Here is a 24566-nt window from a genome sequence, read left to right as displayed (position 1 = left end):
ATTGGTGTATTCTTGGGGCCATCAAAAATCAGAAGCAGCTCTGACTTCCTATTTCCTGCTACCCAGCTGGTTACAGTTCCTTTACCCCTCCTCCTGTTCCTTGGTGTATGTTTTGCTGTGATCATTAGAGCCTGAGTCACTCTCCCCAGGAGACCCAGACCTAGAACTACCCAGAGCAAGACCACAGCTGGTGGACGGTCCAGGTAAGAAACATATTCTGGGGGACTGGGTAGCTTGACATAGACACACTTAATACACTGGTGAACACAGTAGACTCTTTGGTTGAAGAAGGATGTGGAGTTGAATAATAATTTTTTTAAAGGGGTCCTAGACAGGCCGGGCACAGTGACTCATACTTGTAATCCCAGCACTTTGGGAGGCCAAGGCACGTGGATAACGGGGTCAGGAGTTCGAGACCAGCCTGGCCAACATGTTGAAACCTCACCGCTATTAAAAATACAAAAATTAGCCAGGCATGGTGGTGGGTGTCTGTAATTCAAGCTACTTGGGAGGCTGAGGCAGGAGAATTGCTTGAATCTGGGAGGTGTAGGTTGCAGTGAGCTCAGATTGCACCACTGCACTCCACCCTGGGTGAGAGAGTGAGACTCCATCTCAAATAAATAAATAAATAAATAAATAAACAAATAGGCTCTAGACTTTATTGGGGTCCTGATGGGAATGATGGAATATAGAGACACTATGATGCTGTAGGAGAAAGAAGGGATAAGTGAAGGAGGGAAGTTCTTGAGTAAATAGGGGAATGAGTTTTATGAGACCAGTAGAGGGTAATTCTTGGAGGGAAACACTTGTTTTCTGGTCATTGAGTTGAGGGCAGAGAACAGTGATGCAGGAGCCAGCGTGAGGAGAATCTGGTGGAGCAAGAGGCAAGGGCATCAGCTTGAGGGCTTGAGTCGGGGTGGGAAAGGCTGTTCGGTTTGAAGCTTTCAGAAGAAAGCAAAAGAGCCCTAATGATTATGATGGGTCATGGGGAAATGAGTGTAATACAGAAGCAGTCACCTTTCAGATCAGTGTTGAGTCTCCACATGAAGAGACTGGTTCTGCATGGTGCATGGGACCCAGCAGTGGAATACAGCCCTGCCCTCTCATGAATCTGCAGACATTGGCTGTCATTTCTCATCAAGCTCCTAGTTTCCTCTTCTGTCACACAGTGATGATGATGTATAATCAGTGCTGAGTTTGTTGAGATCAGAGGCAAGAAAGTTGAGGATGTGGTACAATGATTGCCAAACATAAAGTGCTTCATCGATGGCAGCCACCAAGGTCTGTGTTCACTGCAAATCACAGAATTTTTCCCTTGAACCATAATTGGACAAAATTGCACAGGTTTTCCTCCCTGGTATGTTCCTGCTCATTATTGCAGAATCTTCCTCATTCATTGCAACAATCTTCTGAACTGGTTACCTTAGAGATTCTTGAGGACAAAGAGTCCTCAGGGTATTTTGGTGGTTGGATGGGTGGTAGGGGAGGGAGACATCTCTGAGTTGTTTCTGAGATTGTAGAGTATCAAAGTTCATTAGAAATGTGAGCCACATATGTAATTTCAAAGTGTCAAGTAGGTACTTTAAAAAGGTGAAGAGAAACATGTGAACTTAATTTTAATAAAATATCTAACCTAAACTTAAATAGCAAAATTATAATCATTTTAACATGTAGTCAATATAAAAACTATTAATGAGATGGTCACAATATTTTTTTCATACTAAGTCTTTGAAATGTGATGGGTATTTTACTCCTACAGCCTATCTCCAATTGGACTAGCCACAATTCAAGTGCTTAAAAACCACATGTGGTGAGTGACTAGTGTATTAGACAGCTCTTCTGTGCCAGTAGCATGGCAAGGCAGAGGCAGAAAGAGACTTTTGCTGGAATTTGACAGCCTGGGCTGTTGGGTGACTTTAAGGAATTAACTGAAATGCTCTAAGTCTCACTTTCCTTATCTGCAAAATGGGTACCATAAAGACAATGACCCTCATAGTAACAATTTTGAGGAAGGCTGCTGCAAGCATTAGAAGAGAAGACCAGGCCGGGCACAGTGGCTCATGCCTGTAATCCTAGCACTTCGGGAGGCTGAGGCAGGTGGATTGCCTGAGCTCAGGAGTTCGAGACCAGCCTGGGCAACATGGTGAAACCCCATGTCTACTAAAATACAATAAAAAAAAAATTAGCCAGGCATGGCGGCGTGCACCTGAAATCCCAGCTACTCAGGAGGCTGAGACAGGAGGATCGCTTGAACCTGGGAGGCGGAGGTTGCAGTGAGCTCAGATCACGCCACTGCACTCCAGCCTGGGTGATAGAGAGAGACTCCATCTCAAAAAAAATAAATAAATAAAATAAATAAAAAAAAGAGAGAGAAGTCCAGCTCTTGGCAAGAACCTGATATGCACTTTGCATACCTGATCTAATGAAATGTCATATCCAATACATATTTGGACTATTATTTCTATCACGGTCTTCTACATCCCCAAGAGTGCTGAGCCCATTCAATGGATGGAGAAGCATCTCCCATCCCTCTGGCCAAGGTAACCGCAGAGACGAGAGTGGAAACGGAGTCTGTTGTTCTGACTTCTTCTAGCACAGAATCCATTGGATATAATACTTCATTATACATCATTTAGTATCACTCACAGATCCATTTGACCTATGTTGGAAAACTAACCAAATGCTGTGCCGTGCTTCCCACGATGAGATAGGAAAGGGAGATTTCATGACCTTAAAGAGAGAGAGGGAGCAGAATTTGGAGTGGAGAAGTTGCATATCTTTTTTTTTTTTTGAAACGGAGTCTCGCTCTGTCGCCCAGCCTGGAGTGCAATGGCGCAGTCTCTGCTCACTGCAACCTCCACCTCCCACGTTCAAGTGATTCTCCTGCCTCAGCCTCTGGAGTAGCTGGGACTACAAGCACCCACTGCCATGCCTGGCTAATTTTTGTATTTTTAGTAGAGATGGGGCTTCACCATGTTGGCCAGGCTGGTCTCGAACTGCTAACCTTGTGATCCACCCACCTCGGCCTCCCAAAGTACTGGGATTACAGGCGTGAGCCACTGTGCCCGACTGAGAAGTTGCATATCTTATAGTTGTTATGCAGTGTCATGGGTGAGAGAAAGTCTTAGTCCACGTTTGTGTGACACTAGGTCACTGAAGCTGTTGCCCACTGATTTTCTGATATCTTACACTGTTATTTTTTCTTTATTAAATTGATGGTAAAATACACATAACAAAAAGTTAACCATTTTAGGCTGGGCACAGTGGCTCACGCCTATAATCTCAGCACTTTGGGACGCCGAGGTGGGCAGATCACCTGAGGTCAAGGAGTTTGAGACCAGGCTGGCCAACATGGTGAAACCCCATCTCTACAAAAATATAAAAATTAGCCGGGCATGGTGGCAAGCGCCTGTAATTCCAGCTACTCAGGAGGCTGAGGCAGGAGAATCACTTAAACCTGGGAGGCGGAGGTTGCAGTGAGCCAAGATCGCACCACTGCACTCCAGCCTGGGTGACAGAACAAGACTGCATCTCAAACAACAATAAAAAAGTTACCCATTTAAATGTACAATTCAATGGCATTAAGTACATCTACAGTGTGTTGCAACTATAACCATTATCTAGTTCCAGAACTTTTTTATCACACTAAACAAAAACTGCATATGTATTAAGCAACAGTTCCCCACTTCCTCATTTCCCCAGTCCCTGGCAATCACTAATCTGCATTCGGTCTCTGTGAGTTTGGCTACTCTGGATATTTCATACAAGTGGAATCATACAAAATGTGACTTGTGGTGTCTTCCTTCTCTCCTTCCTTCCTTCCTTCTTTCCTTCCTTCCTTCCTTCTTTCCTTCCTTTCTTTTTTCTTTCTTTTTAGAGACAGGATTTCGCTTTGTTGCCCAGGCTGGAGTGCAGTGGCTCAATCATAGCACACTATTAACCTTGAATTCCTGGTCTCAAGTGAGCCTCCCATCTCACCTTCCTGAGTAGCTAGGACTACAGGTGTGTGCCACCACATCCAGCTAATTTAATTTAATTTTTTTGTTGTTGTTGTTAGAGATGAGGATCTTGCTATGTGGCTCAGGCTGATCATGAACTCCTGAGCTCAAGCAATCCTCCTACCTCAGCTTCCCAAAGCTCTGGGATGACAGGCGTGAGCCACCGCATCCAGCCCTCTTTTGTTTAGCGTAATGTTTTCAAGGTTCAGCCACATTGTAGCATATATCAGTGCTTCATTGTTTTTTATGGTTGAATAATATTCCATTGGGTGGATAAACCACATTTTGTTTATCCATTCATCTGTTGATGGACATCTGGGTTGTTTCTACCTTTTGGCTATAGTGAGGAGTGTCTCTATGAACATTTTTGTTTGAATACATGTTTTCTCTATACATCTTTGGCCCCATATTCTCCTCTTGGAGGTCAAGGACCCTATCTTCCTTAGCCATTTAATCTCCCTGGTAGGTGCTTGCATGTTAGCAATTATGAGGATGTGTTATAAGATGCAATCTTGGCCACGTGCGGTAGCTCACATCTGTAGTCCCAGCACTTTGGGAAGCTGAGGTGGGTGGATCACCTGGGGTTGGCAGTTCAAGACCAGCCTGGCCAACATGGCAAAACCGCACCTCTACTAAATATACAAAAATTAGCCAGGAGTAGGGTGGTGCATACCTGTAGTCCCAGCTACTCAGGACGCTGAGGCAGGAGAATCGCTTGAACCCGGGAGGTGGAGGTTGCAGTGAGAGATCACGCCACTGCACTCCAGCCTGGGTGACAGAGCAATATTCCATCTCAAAAAAAAAAGATGTAATCTTGCCCAACAGGTACAATAAAAGATTGCCAATGTATAGATGTGGGCATGTGTAAGGGACAGTGGTGAGGATGTTCCAGCTGTTGTGGGAGCTCTAGGGGAAGGTGAAAAAGCTAGGAGTGGGAAAACTGGCAGGGGCAGAAATGAGGGGGTGGGGAAATGGTGCGGAGGTTCATAACTGAGGAATGACTACGACTGCACTATTTCAGGAGCAGACAAGATGGAGACAAATTCCTCTCTCCCCACGAACATCTCTGGAGGGACACCTGCTGTATCCGCTGGCTATCTCTTCCTGGATATCATCACTTATCTGGTATATGCAGTCACCTTTGTCCTCGGGGTCCTGGGCAACGGGCTTGTGATCTGGGTGGCTGGATTCCGGATGACACACACAGTCACCACCATCAGTTACCTGAACCTGGCCGTGGCTGACTTCTGTTTCACCTCCACTTTGCCATTCTTCATGGTCAGGAAGGCCATGGGAGGACATTGGCCTTTCGGTTGGTTCCTGTGCAAATTCATCTTTACCATAGTGGATATCAACTTGTTTGGAAGTGTCTTCCTGATCGCCCTCATTGCTTTGGACCGCTGTGTTTGTGTCCTGCATCCAGTCTGGACCCAGAACCACCGCACCGTGAGCCTGGCCAAGAAGGTGATCATCGGGCCCTGGGTGATGGCTCTGCTCCTCACATTGCCAGTTATCATTCGTGTGACTACAGTACCTGGTAAAATGGGGCCAGGGACAGTATCCTGCACTTTTAACTTTTCACCCTGGACCAACGACCCTAAAGAGAGGATGAAGGTGGCCATTGCCATGTTGACGGTGAGAGGCATCATCCGGTTCATCATTGGCTTCAGCGCACCCATGTCCATCGTCGCTGTCAGTTATGGGCTTATTGCCACCAAGATCCACAAGCAAGGCTTGATTAAGTCCAGTCGTCCCTTACGGGTCCTCTCCTTTGTCGCAGCTGCCTTTTTTCTCTGCTGGTCCCCATATCAGGTGGTGGCCTTTATAGCCACAGTCAGAATCCGTGAGTTATTGCAAGGCATGTACAAAGAAATTAGCATTGCAGTGGATGTGACAAGTGCCCTGGCCTTCTTCAACAGCTGCCTCAACCCGATGCTCTATGTCTTCATGGGCCAGGACTTCCGGGAGAGGCTGATCCACTCCCTTCCCGCCAGTCTGGAGAGGGCCCTGACCGAGGACTCAACCCAAACCAGTGACACAGCTACCAATTCTACTTTACCTTCTGCAGAGGTGGAGTTACAGGCGAAGTGAAGCGGGAGCTGGGGGACACTTTCGAGCTCCCAGCTCCAGCTTCGTCTCACCTTGAGTTAGGCTGAGCCACAGGCATTTCCTGCTTATTTTAGGATTACCCACTCATCAGAAAAAAAAAAGCCTCTATGTCCCCTGATTTGAGGAGAATAAACAGATATGAGTTTATTATTGACTTCTTTTTTGATTTTGGACCTCAGCCTCAGGTGGTCAGGGTGGGAAATGATAGGAAGAAGCTGTCATCTGCATCCTAGTTTGCCTGAAATGAACCCGAATGATACCCATTATTATTAGTCCTGAATTATGAGTAGTGAATGATACCCGTTGTTCTGGCATCATGATGAGTAGTGTCCACTTCCATTCTGAAAAGTGCCCTGCTGTGAAAAATAAATTATATAGTCATCCTAGGTAAATGAAGGAGGAGGGAGAAGTGTGAAAGAGCATGGCTTAAATCAGACAAGATATACAAGAAGATACTTTATATAGGCCAGGAGCAGTGGCTCACGCCTGTAATCCCAGCACTTTGGGACGCTGAGGCAGGCTGATCACCAGAGGTCAGGAGTTCGAGAACAGCCTGGCCAACATGGTGAAACCTTGTCTCTACTAAAAATACAAAAATTAGCTGGGCGTAGTGGCGGGCTCCTGTAATCCCAGCTACTCAGGAGACTGAGGCAGGAGAATCGCTTGAACCTGGAAGGCGGAGGTTGTAGTGAGCCAAGAAAACGCCACTGCACTCTAGCCTGGGTGACAGAGTGAGACTCCGGCTCAGAAAAAAAAAAAAAAAAAAAAAAGATACTTTATATAAAGTCCTCAGCCTTTATTGGTCAACAACTCAGTAAAAATATAAAGTTATCGAGATGTCAGCTGAAGACCCCTCATCCCCTTGAGATCTACCTGATTATCTAATCTTTTATATAATAAATTTTGGGAAACAGATTGTCCTCCCTACAAGGGAGGGCCCCCAGGGCCCGTGTTTTTACCTGTGGCTCTAAGTCTTGCTTCAACTGAATTAGTCCAGTTCATACAATGTCTGGTGGTTGCTGCCCTGAATGAAATTAACCCAGAGAGGAACTCAGACATTTCCCTCAATTTACTGAAAAGCTACCTGCACATGGTATTTAAATATGAAACACACTTTACAGAAAGAAGCTTGGCAATGTGAGAGTATGCAACTGGCCAGCAACGGACAAACATGAAAGCTTCCAATTGAACTTAAGACATCCTTTTAAAAGTCCACCCTCCTTCCTATCTCCTCACCTCCAGATTCCTGCCTTTTTTTTTTTTTTTTTTTTTTTTTTTTTTTTTTTTTTTTTACAATGCAGAGGAATTTAGCCATCCTACCTTTGACTCTGACTCTTTATGCCTCAGGTCTCCTTTCCTAACTCAAGTCATTTATCAATAATAGCATCCTCCTTAAGAAGATTTCTGGTGCCAGCCCTTTTTTTTTGAGACAGAGTCTCACTCTGTCACCCAGGCTGGAGTGCAGTGGTGTGATCTCGGCTCACTGCAACCTCCACCTCCCGGGTTCAAGCAATTCTCCTGCCTCAGCCTCCAGGGTAGCTGGGACTACAGGTACCAGCCAAAGGGAACAGCTAAATTTTTTTGTATTTTTAGTAGAGACGGGGTTTTGCCATATTGGCCAGGCTGGTTTTGAACTCCTGACCTTGTGATCCACCCGCCTCAGCCTCCCAAAGTGCTGGGATTACAGGTGTGAGCCACCACACCCCATCAAGAAGATTTCTGTTGTCGGCTCTTGAAGCAATCATTTAATTACCATTACAGACATCATCATTTTATTTCATTTTATTTTATTTTATTTATTTATTTTTGAGACAGAGTTTCACTCTTGTTGCCCAGGCTAGAGTGCAATGGCACGATCTCGGCTCACTGCAACCTCCACCTACTGGGTTCAAGCGATTCTCCTGCCTCATCCTCCAGAGTAGCTGGGATTACAGGCATGCATCACACCTGGCTCACTTTGTATTTTTAGTAGAGACGGAATTTTTCCATGTTGGTCAGGCTGGTCTCGAACTCCTTACCTCAGGTGATCTGCCCGCCTCGGCCTCCCAGAGTGCTGGGATTACAGGAGTGAGCCACTGCGCCCGGCCATCATTTTATTATAAACAAGAAACAGAAGAGAAATGGAGAGAGAATGAATGGAAAGAAGAGACATGAAGGAGAAGCTTGGAGCATCCAGAGTTAACTTATAGCAGAACCTGTCTTTGGGTGAGGGGCTGGGTGATGAGGGCTAATTTCATTTCAGTGCAAGGGGAGATTCCTGAGTTTTGATGACATGATGTGGTCCTTGGGAATCTAGCTCTTCTCTAGACTCCCATGATGATTTTTTCTGCACACCCCCCATGAAGATCTGCAAGCCTTACTCATCAGCATCCAATGCATTTATTTAATCTATGCCACTGACCCCAGAGCTTCTGGAGGGCATCGTGTCATCCTTGCCTTTTCCCTGCATACAAAAGGCTTCAATGAATGATGGTTTAACTAAATCTTTTGCTTCTGTACCTCTTTTATAATTACCCAGGATACTGGCAAATCCAGGAACCCCTTAGGTCACCAACTCCATGAAGTCAGAGAGTTCTTCCTATGTTGACACATGGAGAAATTGAGGCCCAGAAGGAGAGTGTAGTAAAATAGGACCCTGCTACAAAGTTAGAGGGCAGAGCCTTCATACAAGACCACCCTCGCTTCTGACACCAGATGCCAATTTGCAGAATCTCCAGAACACCCTCCGGCTGGATCATTTGCTAGAAAGAGTCACAGAGAGAGAACTGAGCAGAGGATTTGAACAGGGAAGAAGTGAGAGATGATGAAGCCCCAGATTGCAAGGGGTAGGGAGAAGCTACCAGATAATGTTCCAGTTCCTCTAGGGTCTAGACGTACTGTCTGCAATTGGCTTCCTTTAAATTCCCTTGTGTTCTTCCAGCAAGCAGGTTTAACTTAAGCCAGCTTGACTGAGTTTCCACAACTCACAACTCAACCATCCATTCCTAAGCTACCCATAATAATCGTCAGAATGAATCAACCACAGGGTGGTTCCTGTGACTGAGGCTGAGCAAGAGAATGGGGAGAGACTTGGCTTGAGGAGGATGGGTATTACCCTTCCGGCCACATACTGGGGGAGCTCCTGGTCTTGCATGAACCAGCAAACAGAGAAAAGGCAATGGCCTATGATGTGGTCAAAGAACGAGAATAAATGATAGCCCCTGTCGGCTCCCAAATCCTAACAATATCCAGCTCACCCTGAATGGTGCCTCTATGGGGAAAAAAATCCCTCTTGTAGAATTTAGACGTTAAGAAGACAGACCATCCTAACGAGCTGACTGGATTGGAATCTGGACCTCATCTCTTATAAGCTCTGTGATCTGGAGAAAATCAATTACTTTTTCTCTTTTTTTTTTTTTTTTGAGATAGAGTTTCACTCTTGTTGCCCAGGCTGGAGTGCAATGGCACAATCTTGGCTCACTGTAACCTCCACCTCCCAGGTTCAAACAATTCTCCTGCCTCAGCCTCCCGAGTAGCTGGGATTACAGGCGTGCATCAACACGCCTGGCTAATTTTTGTATTTTTAATAGAGACAGGGTTTCTCCATGTTGACCAGGCTGGTCTCGAACTCCTGACCTCTGGTGATCCGTCTGCCTTGGCCTCCCAAAGTGCTGGGATTACAGGCATGAGCCACTGCACCTGGCCTCAATTACTTTTTCTGTATCAGTAATGGTCCCCTCAAGAAAAAGGCAGCACACTAAAATGATTTCGTTGAAGAGAGCTGGAGACCCAGGAATGCTGGTGGTGCAGTCCCAGTCCTAGTCTGAAGGCCTGAGAACCAGGAGAGACAATGGTGTAGTTCCAGTCCAAAGGCTGGCAGGCTTGAGACCCAGAAAGAGTTAATGTTTTTATTTTATGTCCAAAAGCAAGAAAAAAACTCATGTCTCAGCTTAAAGGTTGACAGGCAAGGAGTTCCTTTTATTCATAGGAGGGCCAGCCTTTTTGTTTTATTCAGGCCTTCAAAAGATTGGATGCGGCCCGCCCACAATAGAGAGGGTAAGCTGTGTTACTAAGCCCACCCTTTTAAAAGTTAATCTTGGGTCGGTCATGGTGGCTCACACCTGTAATCCCAGCACTTTGGGAGGCTGAGGTGAGCGGATAACCTGAGGTCAGGAGTTCGAGAACAGTCTGGCGAACATGGCAAAACTCTGTCTCTACTGGAAATACAAAAAGTACCCGGGTGTGGTGGTAGGCACCTGTAGTCCCAGCTACACTGGAGGCTGAGGCAGGAGAATCACTTGAACCAGGGAGGTGGAGGTTGCAGTGAGCTGAGATTGGGCGACACAGAGACTTTGTCTCAAAAATAATAATAATAATAAAATTAAATAAATAAATAAATGTTAATCTTATTAAGTTTAGCCTAAAGCTGTATTCTTACTTTTTTTTTTTTTTTTTTTTTTTTGAGACAAGGCCTCGTTCTGTCACCTAGGCTGGAGTGCAGTGGTATGATCATAGCTCACCGCGGCTTCAAACTCCCACCTCAGCCTCCCAGGTAGTTAGGACTACAGGTGCATGCCACCATGCCCAACTAATTTATTTATTTATTTATTTTTTATTTTTATTTTTTTGCAGAGATGAGATCTCATGATGTTGCCCAGCCTGGGTGACAGAGTGAGACCCTGCCTCAAAACAAACAAACAAAAACAAAAAACAAAAAATAAAATTATTGCAATGGTTTGGATACAGAAGATAAGAGAGTTCATCTGTCCTTTATTAAACCAGACATTTAAAAAATTTGCAAACAGGCTGGGCACGGTGGCTCATGCTTGTAATCCCAGCACTTTGGGAGGTTGAGGCAGCTAGGTTACCTGAGGTCAGGAGTTTGAGACCAGCCTGGCCAACATGTGAAACCCCATCTCTACTAAAAATACAAAAATTAGCTGGGCATGGTGGCACGTGCCTGTAATCCCAGCTCCTCAGGAGGCTGAGGCACGAGAATCACTTAAACTTGGGAGGCAGAGGTTGCAGTGAGCCAAGATTGCACCATTGCACTCCAGCCTGGGCGACACGGTGAGACTCCAGCTCAAAAAAATAAAAACAAAAAATAAAATAAAAAATAGTACTGGATTTTGCAAGAAATAGCAAGTCACCCTGAAGTTATAATTGTATGGCATTTACAATAAAGAGAATTTTAGATTATATTATTATTATTTGTAAAGTGTGTGGTACATATCCTTTATAATCAGTAAAATTACAAAATTTATTATAAACATATGTGTTTATACACAGACATACGTTTTTCCCCTTGGAGAGCCAGTTGTTAAACATTTACCAGCACATCACAGTGTAGAAAGCACATGTATTTTGGATCCTGTAACAGTCATGTTCAGATCCCGGCTGTCACTGCTTGTGTGACCTCAGACAAGTCATTTCCCTCTTTGAATGTCAATTTTCTCTTCTTTAACATGGGAGCAGTAACAGCTGCCTGAGGGAATCTTTTGGTTGGAGCTCATGAAGATGAGATGGGAAGCACGGAGCTGAGCATCTGTATCACGGCTGGCCAGGCACAGTGGCTCACACCTGTAACCCCAACATTTGAGGCCAAAGCAGGCGGATCACTTGAGCCCAGGAGTTCCAGACCAGCCTGGGCAACATGGCAAAGCTGAGTCTCTACAAAAATAAAAAAATAAAAAAATAAAAAATATCAGCCAGGATTGGTGGCACACACCTGTAGTCCCAGCTACTCAGGAGGCTGAGGCAGGGGAATCGAGGCTGGGCCTGGAAGGTCGAGGCTGCAGTGAGTCATGATCGTGCCAATGAACTCTAGCCTGGGCAGTAAGAGCAAGACCCTGTCTCAAAATAAAATAAAATAAAAACATACATATCATGGCCACCATCAACATTATGACCATTTCCATCTGCTGGAGACAGGGTTGTTTTCTCTGTCCTCTGCAACCAGAGTGACGTGACACTTCCTGTATGATCGGCCTTCTCCCATTCTCATAGTCTTTTTTCCCCCTTGCACCTCCCTTTGTCAAGCAACAGAGGTAGGGGTCATTTAGTAGGCATTACTCTGAAGTCCCTGCACCTGGGGTTAGGGGAGAGGAAACGCTCCCCTAGTGATCTGCTCTGATCACGTGCACCTTAGAAGACCATGCATGGTCCCTGTGAGCCTCCCCAGGGCACAGAGAGGAGCTTGTTCATCATACACTCCACATGTGCCCTGCACTGGGCTGGCATGTTAGTTTGCTAGGGTGCTGTAACTCATTACCACAAACCAAGTGGCTTCAAACCACAGAAATGGATTATCTCACAGTACTGGAGGCCAGAAATCTGAAATTAAAGTGTCGGCAGGGTTGGCTCCTTTTGGAGGCTCTGGAGGAAAATCTCTTCCACACCTCTCTCCTAGCTCCCGGTGGCGGCCGCCATCCTTAGCATTCCTTGGTGTTAGGGATGTAATTTTGTCCTCTCCACACCCTCCATTCCTACGTTGAAGTCCTAACCCCCAGCCCCTCAGAACGTGTCCTTATTTGGATACTGGATCATGGCAGATGTAATTGTTTAAGTTAAGGTGAGGTCATACTGGACGAGGGTGGACCCGTAGTCCAATATGACTGGTGTCCTTACGAAAAAGGGAAATTTGGATGCAGACACGCACACGCACATGGGATGAGGAAGGCAGAGGTTGCAGTGATGCTTCCACAAGCCAAGGAACACCACAGACTGTCAGCAAATCACCAAAGATTGTCAGTGTCGGGCACCAGAAGCAGCCAAGTGCAGTGGCTCATGCCTGTAATCTCAGCACTTTGGGAGGCTGAAGTAGGAGGATTGCTTGAGCCCAGGAGTTTGAGGCCAACCTGGGCAACATAGCAAGACCCTGTCCTTACAGAATATTAAAAAGTGAGCAGGGTGTGGTGGTGCACACCTATGGTCCTAGCTACTTGGGAGGCTGAGGCAGGAGGATCACTTGAACCCAGGAGTTCCAAGTTGTGGTGAGCTACGATCACATCACTGTACTCCAGCCCAGGTGACAGACCAAGACCCTGTCTAAAAAATAAAAATAGGCAGGGCGCTGTGGCTCATGCCTGTAATCCCAGCACTTTGGGACACTGAGACAGGCGGATCAACAGAGGTCAGGAGTTCGAGAACAGCCTGATCAACATGGCGAAATCCCGTCTCTAGTAAAAATACAAAAATTAGCCGGGTGTGGTGGCGCGTGCCTATAATCTCAGCTACTCAGGAGGCTGAGGCAGGAGAACTGCTTGAATCCAGGAGGAGGAGGTTGCAGTGAGCCGAGATTGCGCCACTGTACTCCAGCCTGGGCGACAGAGGGAAACTTCCTCTCAAAAATAAATAAATAAATAAAAATAAAAAACAAGCTAACCAGGTGAGGTGTCTCCCACCTATATAGTCCCAGCTACTTAGGATGCTGATGAGGGAGGATTGCTTGAGTTCAGAAGTTCAAGGCTAGCCTGGAAATGTAATGAGACCTCATCTCTACAAAAAAATTTTTTTAATTAGCTCAGCATAGTGGCCTGCGCCTGTAGTCCCAGCTATTTGGGAGGCTGAGATGGGAGGTTGGCTAAAGCCTGAGAGGCAGAAGTTGCAAAGAGCTGATTGTGGCTGGGTCAGCTCACTGGCTCAGAGGCCAGTGGACAGTGAGCTGACTCTACTCCATCTTGGGCAGCAGAGAAAGAGCCTGTCTCAAAGAAAGAAAAAAAATCACCAGAATCTAGGCAAGAGGCATAGAATAGATTCTGCCTCACAACCCTCAGAAGAAACCAAGCCTGCTGGAACATCCTGATTCTGGACTTCTAGCTGGCAAAACTTTGAGACAGTAAATTTCTGTTGTTTAATCCCGTGAGTTTGTGTCACAGCCGGCCCTTCATATTTGTGGCTTCTACATGTAAGGATTCAACCAATCATGAATAGAAAATATTTGAAAAAAGTAATAAAAAATAATACAAATTTTAAAAATACAGTAGAACAACTGTCTATCATTTACATTGTATTAGGTATCATAAGTAAGCTAGAGATGGTTTAAAGTATATGGGAGCAGTTTGGGAGGCCGAGGCAGGTAGATCACTTGAGGTCAGGAGTTCGAGACAAGCCTGGCCAACAAGGCAAAACCCCATCTCTACTAAAAATACAAAAAATAGCCGGGCATGGTGGAGGGTGCCTGTAATCCCAGCCTCTCAGGAGACTGAGGCAGGAGAATCGCTTGAACCCAGGGGGCAGAGCTGAGATTGCACCACTGCACTGCAGCCTGGGTGACAGAGCAAGACTCCAACTCAAACAAATAATAATAAATAAATAAATAAAAATAAAGTATATGGGAGGATGTGCGTAGGTTATGTGCAAATACTACACCATTTTATGTAAGTGTCTTGAACTCATCGGTGCATTTTAGTATCCACAGGGTCTTGGAAGCAATCTTCAGAGAATACTGAGGGACAGCTGTACTTTTTTATTACAGAAGTCTTAGAAAACTAGTACACTTAGTTTGTGATACATCACTCCAATCTCCGCCTATGTCTCTGCATCACTTTCTTTTTCTTTTTGATACAGGGTGTCCCTCTGTTGCCCAGGCTGGAGTGCGGTGGTACAATCATAGCTCACTGCAGCCTCGATCTCCTGGGCTCAAGTGATCCTCCCACCTCAGCCCCTCAAGTAACTGGAACTATAAGCGTATGCCATCACATCCAGCTAATTTTTAAATTTTTTGTAGTGACAAGGTCTCACTGTGTTGCCAGGCTGCTCTCGAACCCCCTGAGGCTCCCACCTCGGCCTCCCAAAGTGCTGGGATTACAGGCACTCAGTCTTCTTATTTCACTTTGGGAGGCATTTTTTTTTTTCATAGTCAGATGATTCTCAAACTGTATGTAAGAATTACCTGGGGCATTTGTTTCAATCATTTCCATAGCCCTGAGCTCACAAAATCTGAATAAATGACAGTGAAGACCAGTAGTTGTCATGTTTAGCAAATGCACACAGATGATATGGATGCTTTAGGGTCCACGGACCAGTTTTGCAGAACACTTGAACATACGATGACAAGAACTGATAGCGGAGGCCGTGTCTCATGTGCTTTGGGGCAGCTTCCTTCATCTCTGTGTTATCTCTCAGCATTTGGAAAATGGAAATTATCACAAGGACCAGAAGGGTGTTGACCAGGATGGTATCAGGGTTGAAAAGCCAGATCTCATCTCAAAATCCTTAACTTCATGACAACTGCAAAAGCTCTTAAAACCCTTTATCCAAATAAGGTCACATCCATAGGTTCTGCAGGTTAGGACTTAGATGTATCTTTTGGGGGCCACCCGTCAACCCCACTACATGTGGAACCAAGGATACTGAGGGACAGATGTACTTTGTTATTACAGAATCCTTAGAAAACTAATACACTTAGCTTGTGGGTGCATCACTGCAATCTCTGCCACTGTCTTTACATCACCTTCTTCTCTTTGTTTAGTATCTACCTCCCTCTGCCTCACTCTTATAAGGACATCTGCCATGGCATTTGGGGCCGACCTTAAAGCTAGGATATGCTCATCTTGAAATTCTTAATTTTATGACATTTGCAAAACCCCTCTTTCCCAATAAGGTTGCAGTCAGAGCTTCTGGGGGTTAGGACATCCTCTTAAGTAATCCCTTCATGGGAAACCACGGCAGCGTTATTTCTTTTCATCTTACTGCATTCACTGGGAATGACAGCATTGTGGTTTTGAGCCTCCGGACTGCGGGTGCCTGTAGCCCAGGTCACAGAGAGGGGCCGCTGGACTTCTGCAGCTCTGTGTCCTCTATCTGGAGCCCACAGGCATGCCCCTTTGATGACACACTCTCTGTGCTGCACAGTTTGGCTGTTCACCAAACTGTTTGGAGCTTGCTGCTATGTCCCGGGTAAGAGGGTCTATTAACTCCATGCTTGAGAGACTAGGAACCAAACAGAATTCCACTCACCTGCATCAACATGGGGAAGGGTTCTCCTTGTCTGCAGGTGGCTAAGGTGGAGGGGGAGGCTCAGAGCCAGGAGTTGGCTCGTGCGAGGCTGCCTGCCTTGGAACCCAGGGGTGTCTGATGACAGAGTGTGGGCTCCTCCCAGCTCCAACCTGGCTTACTCCTCAGAGGAGAGCTGGGGTATCCAGGGATGGTGAAGGGGTGGGGTATCCAGGGAAGCATTGCCCTGTTGCCACCTGAGTTAGTCTTGGAGACCTTCAGCCTCTGCTCTTTCAGGAATGGCTAAACTCACCTCATATTCCAATGTGCCAGACAGACTCTCTCTCTTAATCTTAAGGGCTATCCTATGAAGGACAAATTGAGACAGTCCCATTTTACAGATAAAAAAAGAGAGGCTCAGAGGAATGAAATGGCTCCATGCCAAGAACAGGCAACTAACAGTGAGGGAATAAGTGTTCGGGTCCCCCTAAACTTCATTGTTGAAATCCTAATCCCCAAGGAGATGATATTAGAAGTGGGCATGTTTAGGAGGTGATGAGGTTATGAGGGTGGAGCCCTTATGCGTGCAATTGGTGCTTTTGCAAAAGGAGCCTGAGAGAGAGGACCCTGCCCACACCACCACGTGAGGACACAGCAAGAAGACCCCATTTATGAATCAGAAAATCTACTCTCACCAGACACCAAATCTGTCAGTACCCAGGTCCTGGACTTGCCAGCCTCAGAACTGTGAGAAATAAAATTTCTGTTGTTTATAAGCCACCCAGCTTAGGGTATTTTGATAGAGCAGCCAGAAGGGACTAAGACAATAAGAAATATATATGTGGGGCCAGGCGCAGTGGTTCATGCCTTTAATCCTAGCACTTTGGGAGGCTAAGACGGGCAGATCACTTGAGGCCAGGAGTTCGAGACCAGCCTGGCCAACATGGTGAAACCCTGTCTCTACTAAAAATACAAAAATTAGCTAGGTGTGGTGACACACGCCTGTAATCCCGGCTACTCGGGAGGCTGAGGCAGGAGAATTGCTTGAACCTGGGAGGTGGAGGTTGCAGTGAGCCGAGATTGCGCCACTGTACTCCAGCCGAGATGACACAGCAAGACTCTGTCTCAAAAAATAAAAAATAAAAAGAAAGAAATATATATTTGGGCTGGGTGAGGTGGTTTACAACTGTAATTCCAGTACTTTGGGAGGTTGAGGTGGGAGAATCGCTTGAGGCTAGGAGTTTGGGACCAGCCTGGGCAATATAGTGAGCTCCTGTCTCTACAAAAAATAATAAAATTAGCTGAGCACAGTGGCACAGCCTTTATTTCCAGCTACTCAGGAGGCTAAGGTGGGAGGATCGCTTGAGCCTGGGAGGTTGAGGCTGCAGTGAACAGTGATTGCACCACTGCATTCCAGCCTGGGCCACAGAGTGAAAACTTGTCTAAAAATAAATAAATATATATTTGTTTTCTGCCCATAATTTCTAGCACAGAGCTCCTAAAATTCTTGTAACTTCCTGAGTGAGGAGGTGAGAAGAGCATATTTTGTTATTCATAATTAGCCCCTATCAGCCATACCTGAGTTTATGCTAATGAGGAGGATCTGGGCGGATCCGGGATGGTTGCCAGAGAGACGAACCCTGTGATCCCAGTGGAATTTTTAGCCTCATGCCCTAAATTCCAAGAGGGGAGAGGGGCTGGAGATTGACTAATCACCAGTGGCCGATGATTTAATCAATCATGCTATAAAATAAAAATAAAATCCTAAGGTCCTTCCTCCACCCCGCTCACCATCACCACCACCACTGACTCAACAAGACCCTTTCTTAGCCAAAGGGATCCCAGAGAAACCTAAAAACTGAGTTCCTGGCCATGACTTCAAGGGAGGTGGGACACGCCTTCTTATGCCCCTTCCCTTTTGGAGTTTAGGAACACAAGAAGACCAGCATTATACTTAAAATAGATGTCCTAAGATTGACAAAACAGACTCTTTGTGATGATAAGATACCAAATTACATACAAGACCTAAGGCAAGTGTTAAGTCACTTCTAAGGGCCATCAATCTTGCTACACCCCGCATCCTTATCTTAAAACATTCTTTTTTGCAGACTCCAGGTTTTGCAGACTCCAGGTTTTAAGCAGACCTTACTCCTTTAACCAACTGCAAATGAAAGAATCCCTGAATCCATCTGTAACCTGTAAGCCCGCCCCTCTTCAAGATATTCTGCCTTTTCAGGACGAACCAATGTATGTCTTCCATGTATTGGTTTACGACTTTGCCTGTAACTCCTTTCTCCCTAAAATGCATCAAATCAATTTTTACTTTAAGTTCAGGGATACATGGGCAGAATGTGCAGGTTTATTACATAGGTATACGTGTGCCATGGTGGTTTGCTGCATCATCATCTAGGTTTTAAGCCCTGCATGCATTAGGTATTTGTCCTAATGTTCTCCCTCCCTTAACTCCCACCCCCCCTCCCTCAACAGGCTCTGGTGTGCGATGTTCCCCTCCCTGTGTCCATGTGTTCTCATTGTTCAACTCATGATTGCATGAGTGAGAACATGCGGTATTTGGTTTTCTGTTCCTGTGTTACTTTGCTGAAAATGATAGCTTCCAGCTTCATCCATGTCCCTGCAAAGGATATGAACTCTTCTTTTTTATGGCTGCAACATCAAACCAAACCTAATCTGGCCAACCTTGGGCACACCACAGTCACTGAAATTGTCCCAGAATAAACTTCTTTAAAATATTTTACAGAGTCCAGGTGTGGTGGCTCATGCCAAAAATCCTAGTACTTTGGGAAGCTGAGGCAGGAGGATCACTTGAGCCCAGAAGTTTGAGACCAGCTTGGATAATCTAGGGAGACCCCGTCTCTACAAAAAATTAAAAAAGTAGCTAGGTGTGGTGGCACATGCCTATAGCCCCAACTACTCAAGAAACTGAGGTGGGAGGATCACCTGAGCCCAGAAGGTCGAGGCTGCAGTGAGCCATGATTGTGACACTGCACTCCAGAGTGAGATCTTGACTCCAAAAATCAATAAATAAATAAAAATAAATAAAATAAAATACTTTATAGAGTTTGGTTTTTCTGTTAACAATGCTCAGGTAAAGGAACATCCACAAAAACCCTAAACAATGGGGTTCGGAGAAGTTCCAGGTTGATGAAGATGTCCACATGGCACCATTGCAGACAGAAGCTCTCACACTCGGAACCCTTCTGGACCTCACCTTATGTTCCCCCTCATCTGGCCACTCACCTGTAACCTTTATAATACTCTTTATAATAAACTGGTACATGGAAGTAAAGTGCCCCCCTAAGTTCTGTGAGCTGTGATAGCAAATTATGGAATGTCACAAAGGGGTTGTGGGACCCCTGATTTGTAGCCAAGTCAGATAGAAGTGTGGGTACCCTGTGGTCCCAGTGCCTGTGACTGGCATGTGAAGTCAGGGGCACTCCCGTGGGACTGGGCCCTCAACCTGTGGGGGCTGCGCTAACTCCAGGGAGTTAGTGTCAGAACTCATGCAGTTGGTATCCAGAGAGTTGGAGAATTGTTTGTTGGTGGCAATGCAGCCTGGCCTCTTTGGTGTCAGAAGTGTGGAGTGGAGAAACAGGGTCTTCTTTTCATTTATTCATGTTTTTTGAGACACAGTTTCACTCTGTTCCCCAGGCTGGAGTGCAATGGCGCGATCTTGGCTCACTCCAACCACCACCTCCTGGGTTAAAGCGATTCTCCTGCCTCAGCCTCCCTAGTAGCTGGGATTACAGGCGCCCACCACCACGCCCAGCTAATTTTTGTAGTTTTGGTAGAGGCGGGATTTCATCATGTTAGCCAGGCTGGCCTCCAACTCCTGACCTCACATGATCCGTCTGCTTCGGCTTTGAAAAGTGCTGGGATTACAGGCGTGAGCCACCACGCCCGGCCCAGGGTTTTCTTTCAAACCCACTCCTCCCTGGAGGCCTCAGAGGTCCAGGCCACCAGCCCTGGGCCCTGGATCCCCACCTTTGGATCTATTTTCTGAATCTGATTGCTGTGTTTGTCCTACAGAGACTCTTCTGCCCTGACTGTGGTGGAGGCCGATGCAGGAGGCAGGGTGGACAATGGGAACTTGCAGAGAGGAGGGGGTAACCTGCAGAGCTAAACCACATGTGCAAGAGGAACCTGGGCTTGGGAAGTTTTCTGTCAGGGCTCGCTGTTGCAGGAAGTCAGGGACCCCAAATGGAGGGACCGACTGAAGCCACGGCAGAAGAACACAGACTGTGAGGATTTCATGGTCATTTATTAGTTCCCCAAATTAATACTTTTGTAATTTCTTATGCCTGTCTTTACTGCAATCTCTAAACATAAATTGTAAAGATTTCATAGACACTCATCACTTCCCCAATCAATACCTTTGTGATTTCCTATGCCTGTCTTTACTTTAATCTCTTAATCCTGTCAGCTGAGGAGGATGTATATCGCCTCAGGACCCTGTAATAATTGCATTAACTGCACAAATTGTACAGCATGTGTGTTTGAGCAATATGAAACCTGGGCACCTTGAAAAAAGAACAGGATAACAGCAATTGTTCAGGGAATAAGAGAGATAACCTTAAACTCTGACCACTGGTGAGCCGGGCGGAACAGAGCCATATTTCTCTTCTTTCAAAAGCAAATGGGAGAAATATCGCTGAATTCTTTTTCTCAGCATGGAACATCCCTGGGAAAGAGAATATGCACCCGGAGGTATAGGCTTATAAACAGCTCCCCCAGGCGCTCCTGTCTCTTATGGTCGAGACTGCAGGGGTGAAATAGACTCCAGTCTCCCATAGGGCTCCCAGGCTTATTAGGAAGAGGAAATTCCCTCCTAATAAATTTTGGTCAGACCGGTTGATCTCAAAACCCTGTCTCCTGAAAAGATGTTATCAATGACAATGGTGCCTGAAACTTCATTAGCAATTTTAATTTCACCTCGGTCCTGTGGTCCTGTGATCTCGCCCTGCCTCCACTTATGTTGTGATATTACATTACCTTGTAAAGTACTTGATGTCTGTGACCAACACCTATTCACACACTCCCTCCCCTTTTGAAAATCCCTAATAAAAATTTGCTGGTTTTTGTGGCTTGTGGGGCATCACAGAACCTACTGACATGTGATGTCTCCCCTAGACGCCCAGCTTTAAAATTTCTCTCTTTTGTACTCTGTCCCTTTATTTCTCAAGCTGGCCAACGCTTAAGGAAAATAGAAAAGAACCTATGTGAATATTGGGGCAGATTCTCCGATAGCTCGGAAGGCAGTAGAGGTGAGAATCTAGGGGTCCAGGCCTCATCTTGAGCCCACTGGATGCCAGCCCCCCACCCCCTCCTCCCTCAGACCCAGGAGTCCAGGTCCAGCCCCTTCTCCCTCAGACTCCAGAGTCTAGGCCCCCAGCCCCTCCTCCTTCAGACCCAGAAGTCCAGGTCCCAGGCCCTCCTCCCTCAGATCCAGGAGTCCAGGTCCAGCCCCTCCTCCCTTAGTCCCAGGAGTCCAGGTCCAGCCCCTTCTTCCTCAGACCAGGGAGTTCAGACCCCAGCCGCTCCTCCCTCAGACCCAGGAATCCAGGTTCTCAGATCTTAGTCTAAGCCCCCAGCTCCTCCTTCCTCTGTGACTGGTAGGGTATAGTCTAGTGACTTAATGCCTACCACCTGATTTCTGTTACCCAGCCATGCTGCCTGTGTGCTGTATCACTTGTCCCAGGAAACTGCTCTTCTTGTGCCTCAGTTTCCCTCTCTGGAAAATGGGTCTCCTCCTCTCTTGCTTCCCTGGAGAGGATAAACAGCTTTTGCAAAAGGAAGTCCTTCCCTCCCTCTCCCTCTGGCTCTTACTGTCTCTGTTTCTCTCCAGGGAAAGTGGCAGGAGAGATGGTGGGTGCTGGGGTAGAAAGCGCCTTCAACTGGATACAGGCAGGGCTCTCCCCCTCCAGGCCTTTCTCTCCCTCCTCCCAGCTCTGGAAGTCCTACAGTTTCTCCCAGAGGCACTGGCTGGAGGCAGAAGGTGGATGTACAGTCATCATTGCTGGCTAGGCTCCCTCCCTCCCTCCCTGGATTTCGGCAGAATCATGGAAGCCTGGGGTTTCCCAGAATATGCGTGTGGGGGAGAAAAGCTCCCGTCTAACTCCAGCCCATCCAAGGTTCTGAGTTCCTGGAAGTCCAGAGGCAGTCTCTTTACAGACTTGGGGACTTTGCTGATCCTGGAGTCTTTTTTGTCTAAGGTCTCACCTCCCCAGAGCTCCTCAACCCATCCTCCCAGGACTGGCCACTCTGAGTGGTGTCCCTAGAACTATTATGTAGGAGTGGGATGGGGGTCCCAGCTGCTAGGCCTCTCTCCCCAACTTCTCTCCTCCCCCTCTTCCCTATCCTTCCCTCTCTCTCTCCTTCCTCCATTCTCCTCCTCCTCTTCTGACCTTCCTCACCCTCCTTCTCTCTTTCCCTACCTCCTCTCCTTCCTCCTTCTTCCCTCATCTTTCCTTCCCCTCCTTCCTTCCTCTCCTTTTTTTTTTTTCCCCCAGACAGTCTTTTTGTCACCTAGGCTGGAGTGCAGTGGCGTGATCTTGGCTTACTGCAAACTCCACCTCCCGGGTTCAAGCTATTCTCCTGCCTCAGCCTCCTGAGTAGCTGGGACTACAGGTATGCACCACCACGCCCACCTAATTTTTGTATTTTTAGTAGAGACGGGGTTTCACCATGTCAGCTAGGCTAGTCTTGAACTCCTGACCTCAAGTGCTCCACCTGCCTTGGCCTCCCAAAGTGCTGGGATTACAAGCGTGAGCCACCGCACCCGGCCGCTCTCCTTTTTCTTTCCCCTCTCCATCTACCAATGTGACTTTCTATCCTGACCTCATACATTTGTTCAACACATATTTGTTGAGCACCTACCAGGTACTAGACACAGGTTCAGGCTCTGAGGAATGAGCCATGAACAAACCAGATAAAGACAGCTGCCTGTCTAGAGCTTGCATTCGAACCAGGAAGACACACATTATACAAAAAAGATACTAAATGTACCTTATGCAAGTTATACGTTATATAGGAAGGGGACCAATGCTATGGGGAAAAAGAAAAAGCAGAGGAGAGTAAAGGGAGTCAGGAATCCAGGGGTAGGGCAGGTTTTGCTGTTGAATAGATGGTCGCGGAAGCCAGCTTCTGTCTTTCATTCCTCTCCCTCCCTCCTTTTCTCCTCTGTCTCTCGGTATCTTGATCCCCGAAGTGTGCATTTCCCTTCCCAACCCAGAACACCTGGCAAAGAAACCATCTACCTGGATTCAAGCATTTAATAAAACAAGGATCTCTTCAGGTTACTGCCCAGGGGCCCCTTGCCCTCACTGGTTCCCCAGTAGGTACCTGCCTGAGATGGAACAAAGCGAGGAGCAACTGTAACCAGAACTAGCTGAGGTTAGGGGCTTGGCAAGTTAGCCCGCCATGTCTGTGTCCATCTCCCAGTCTTCTTGGTCATGGCTCCTCGGGATCCTGCACCTCTGCCCAACCTCACTCACACTTCTTCTCTAGCCTGGAAAAGCCCCAGGGATCTCTGATGCAACCCCATCCCCCAGCAACTCATCCTGGCCCAGAGCCCCTTGTCTCTCCCTCCAGTTTGTCCCTTACTCAGACAAAGAGCTGATCCTGCCCCTCCCTTGCTCACAGCCCTTCCACGGCTCCCCATTGCCACCAGAGCAAAGTCCTAGCCTCTGATTCCTGCATTGAAAACCCGACACGTTGCATGTGTTAAATAGCTTGATTTAGCCATTTTACAATGAATATATATATGTATATAGCAAACGTCATGTTGTATACCATAAATATGTATAATTGTTACTTAGTTAAAAAAAATTTTTTTTTTTTTTTTGAGACGAGAGGCTGGAGTGCAGTGGCACAATCTTTGTTCACTGCAACCTCCGCCTCCCGTTCAAGTGACTCTCCCACCTCAGTCTCCTGAGTAGCTGGGATTACAGGTGCACGCCACCACACCCGGCTAACTTTTGCATTTTTAGTATAGATGGGGTTTCACCATTTTGGACAGGCTGGTCTCAAACTCCTGACCTCAAGTGATCTGCCCGCCTTGGCCTCCCAAAGTGCTGGGATTACAGGCATGAGCCACTGTACCCGGCCAAAAATTTTTTTTAAACCCAAATGGGTGGACCTCACTAGGGACCCTACACCCCCCAGCCCCTTGTTTCACCCTTTGTGCTTCACAGCATCAATCCGCCCTTACTTTTTTGACTGGCCACATCATTTCTTGCCTCAGATGCCCCTTTCTTGCCCCACCTTCTACCCCCACCCTGACCATGGCTAATGCCTCATCAGCCAGCATCACCTCCTCCAGGAAGCCCTCCCTGACTCTTGGGCTGGGTTGGTGCATCCTTGCACTGTTTTGTGGCCCTCTGTTTACACAGCTGTCTTCTCTACCAGATTGGCATCTCCCCAAGGGCAGGGCCCAGGGCTGAGTCATCTCTGTGTGCCCGGCATCGCCCAGCCCAGCCCTGTCCACCAGGGCTCAGGAGATGTCCCCAAAATGAATGAATGCTCTCT

At 46.7% G+C, this 24566-nt stretch overlaps 1 protein-coding gene across 1 annotated transcript; it reads left to right on the top strand.

Annotated features, from left to right (window-relative positions):
* FPR1 (formyl peptide receptor 1) lies at positions 1-6254 on the top strand. Its single transcript, XM_054465740.2, has 2 exons — positions 1-203; positions 5020-6254. The coding sequence occupies exon 2, from the start codon at positions 5031-5033 to the stop codon at positions 6087-6089; it is 1059 nt and encodes a 352-aa protein (XP_054321715.1). The 5' UTR covers positions 1-203; positions 5020-5030; the 3' UTR covers positions 6090-6254.
* The last annotated feature ends 18312 nt before the right edge of the window (positions 6255-24566 follow it).

This window comes from Pongo pygmaeus, chromosome 20, assembly GCF_028885625.2.
Source record: "Pongo pygmaeus isolate AG05252 chromosome 20, NHGRI_mPonPyg2-v2.0_pri, whole genome shotgun sequence".
Lineage (NCBI taxonomy): Eukaryota > Metazoa > Chordata > Mammalia > Primates > Hominidae > Pongo > Pongo pygmaeus.
Note: the sequence above shows the minus strand (reverse complement) of the source record. Positions and strands in the feature narration are given on the sequence as shown.

What these genes read in the sequence shown, in the direction of transcription:
- FPR1 (XM_054465740.2), top strand. Translation starts at nt 5,031, where the DNA reads ATGGAGACAAATTCCTCTCTCCCCACGAACATCTCTGGAGGGACACCT.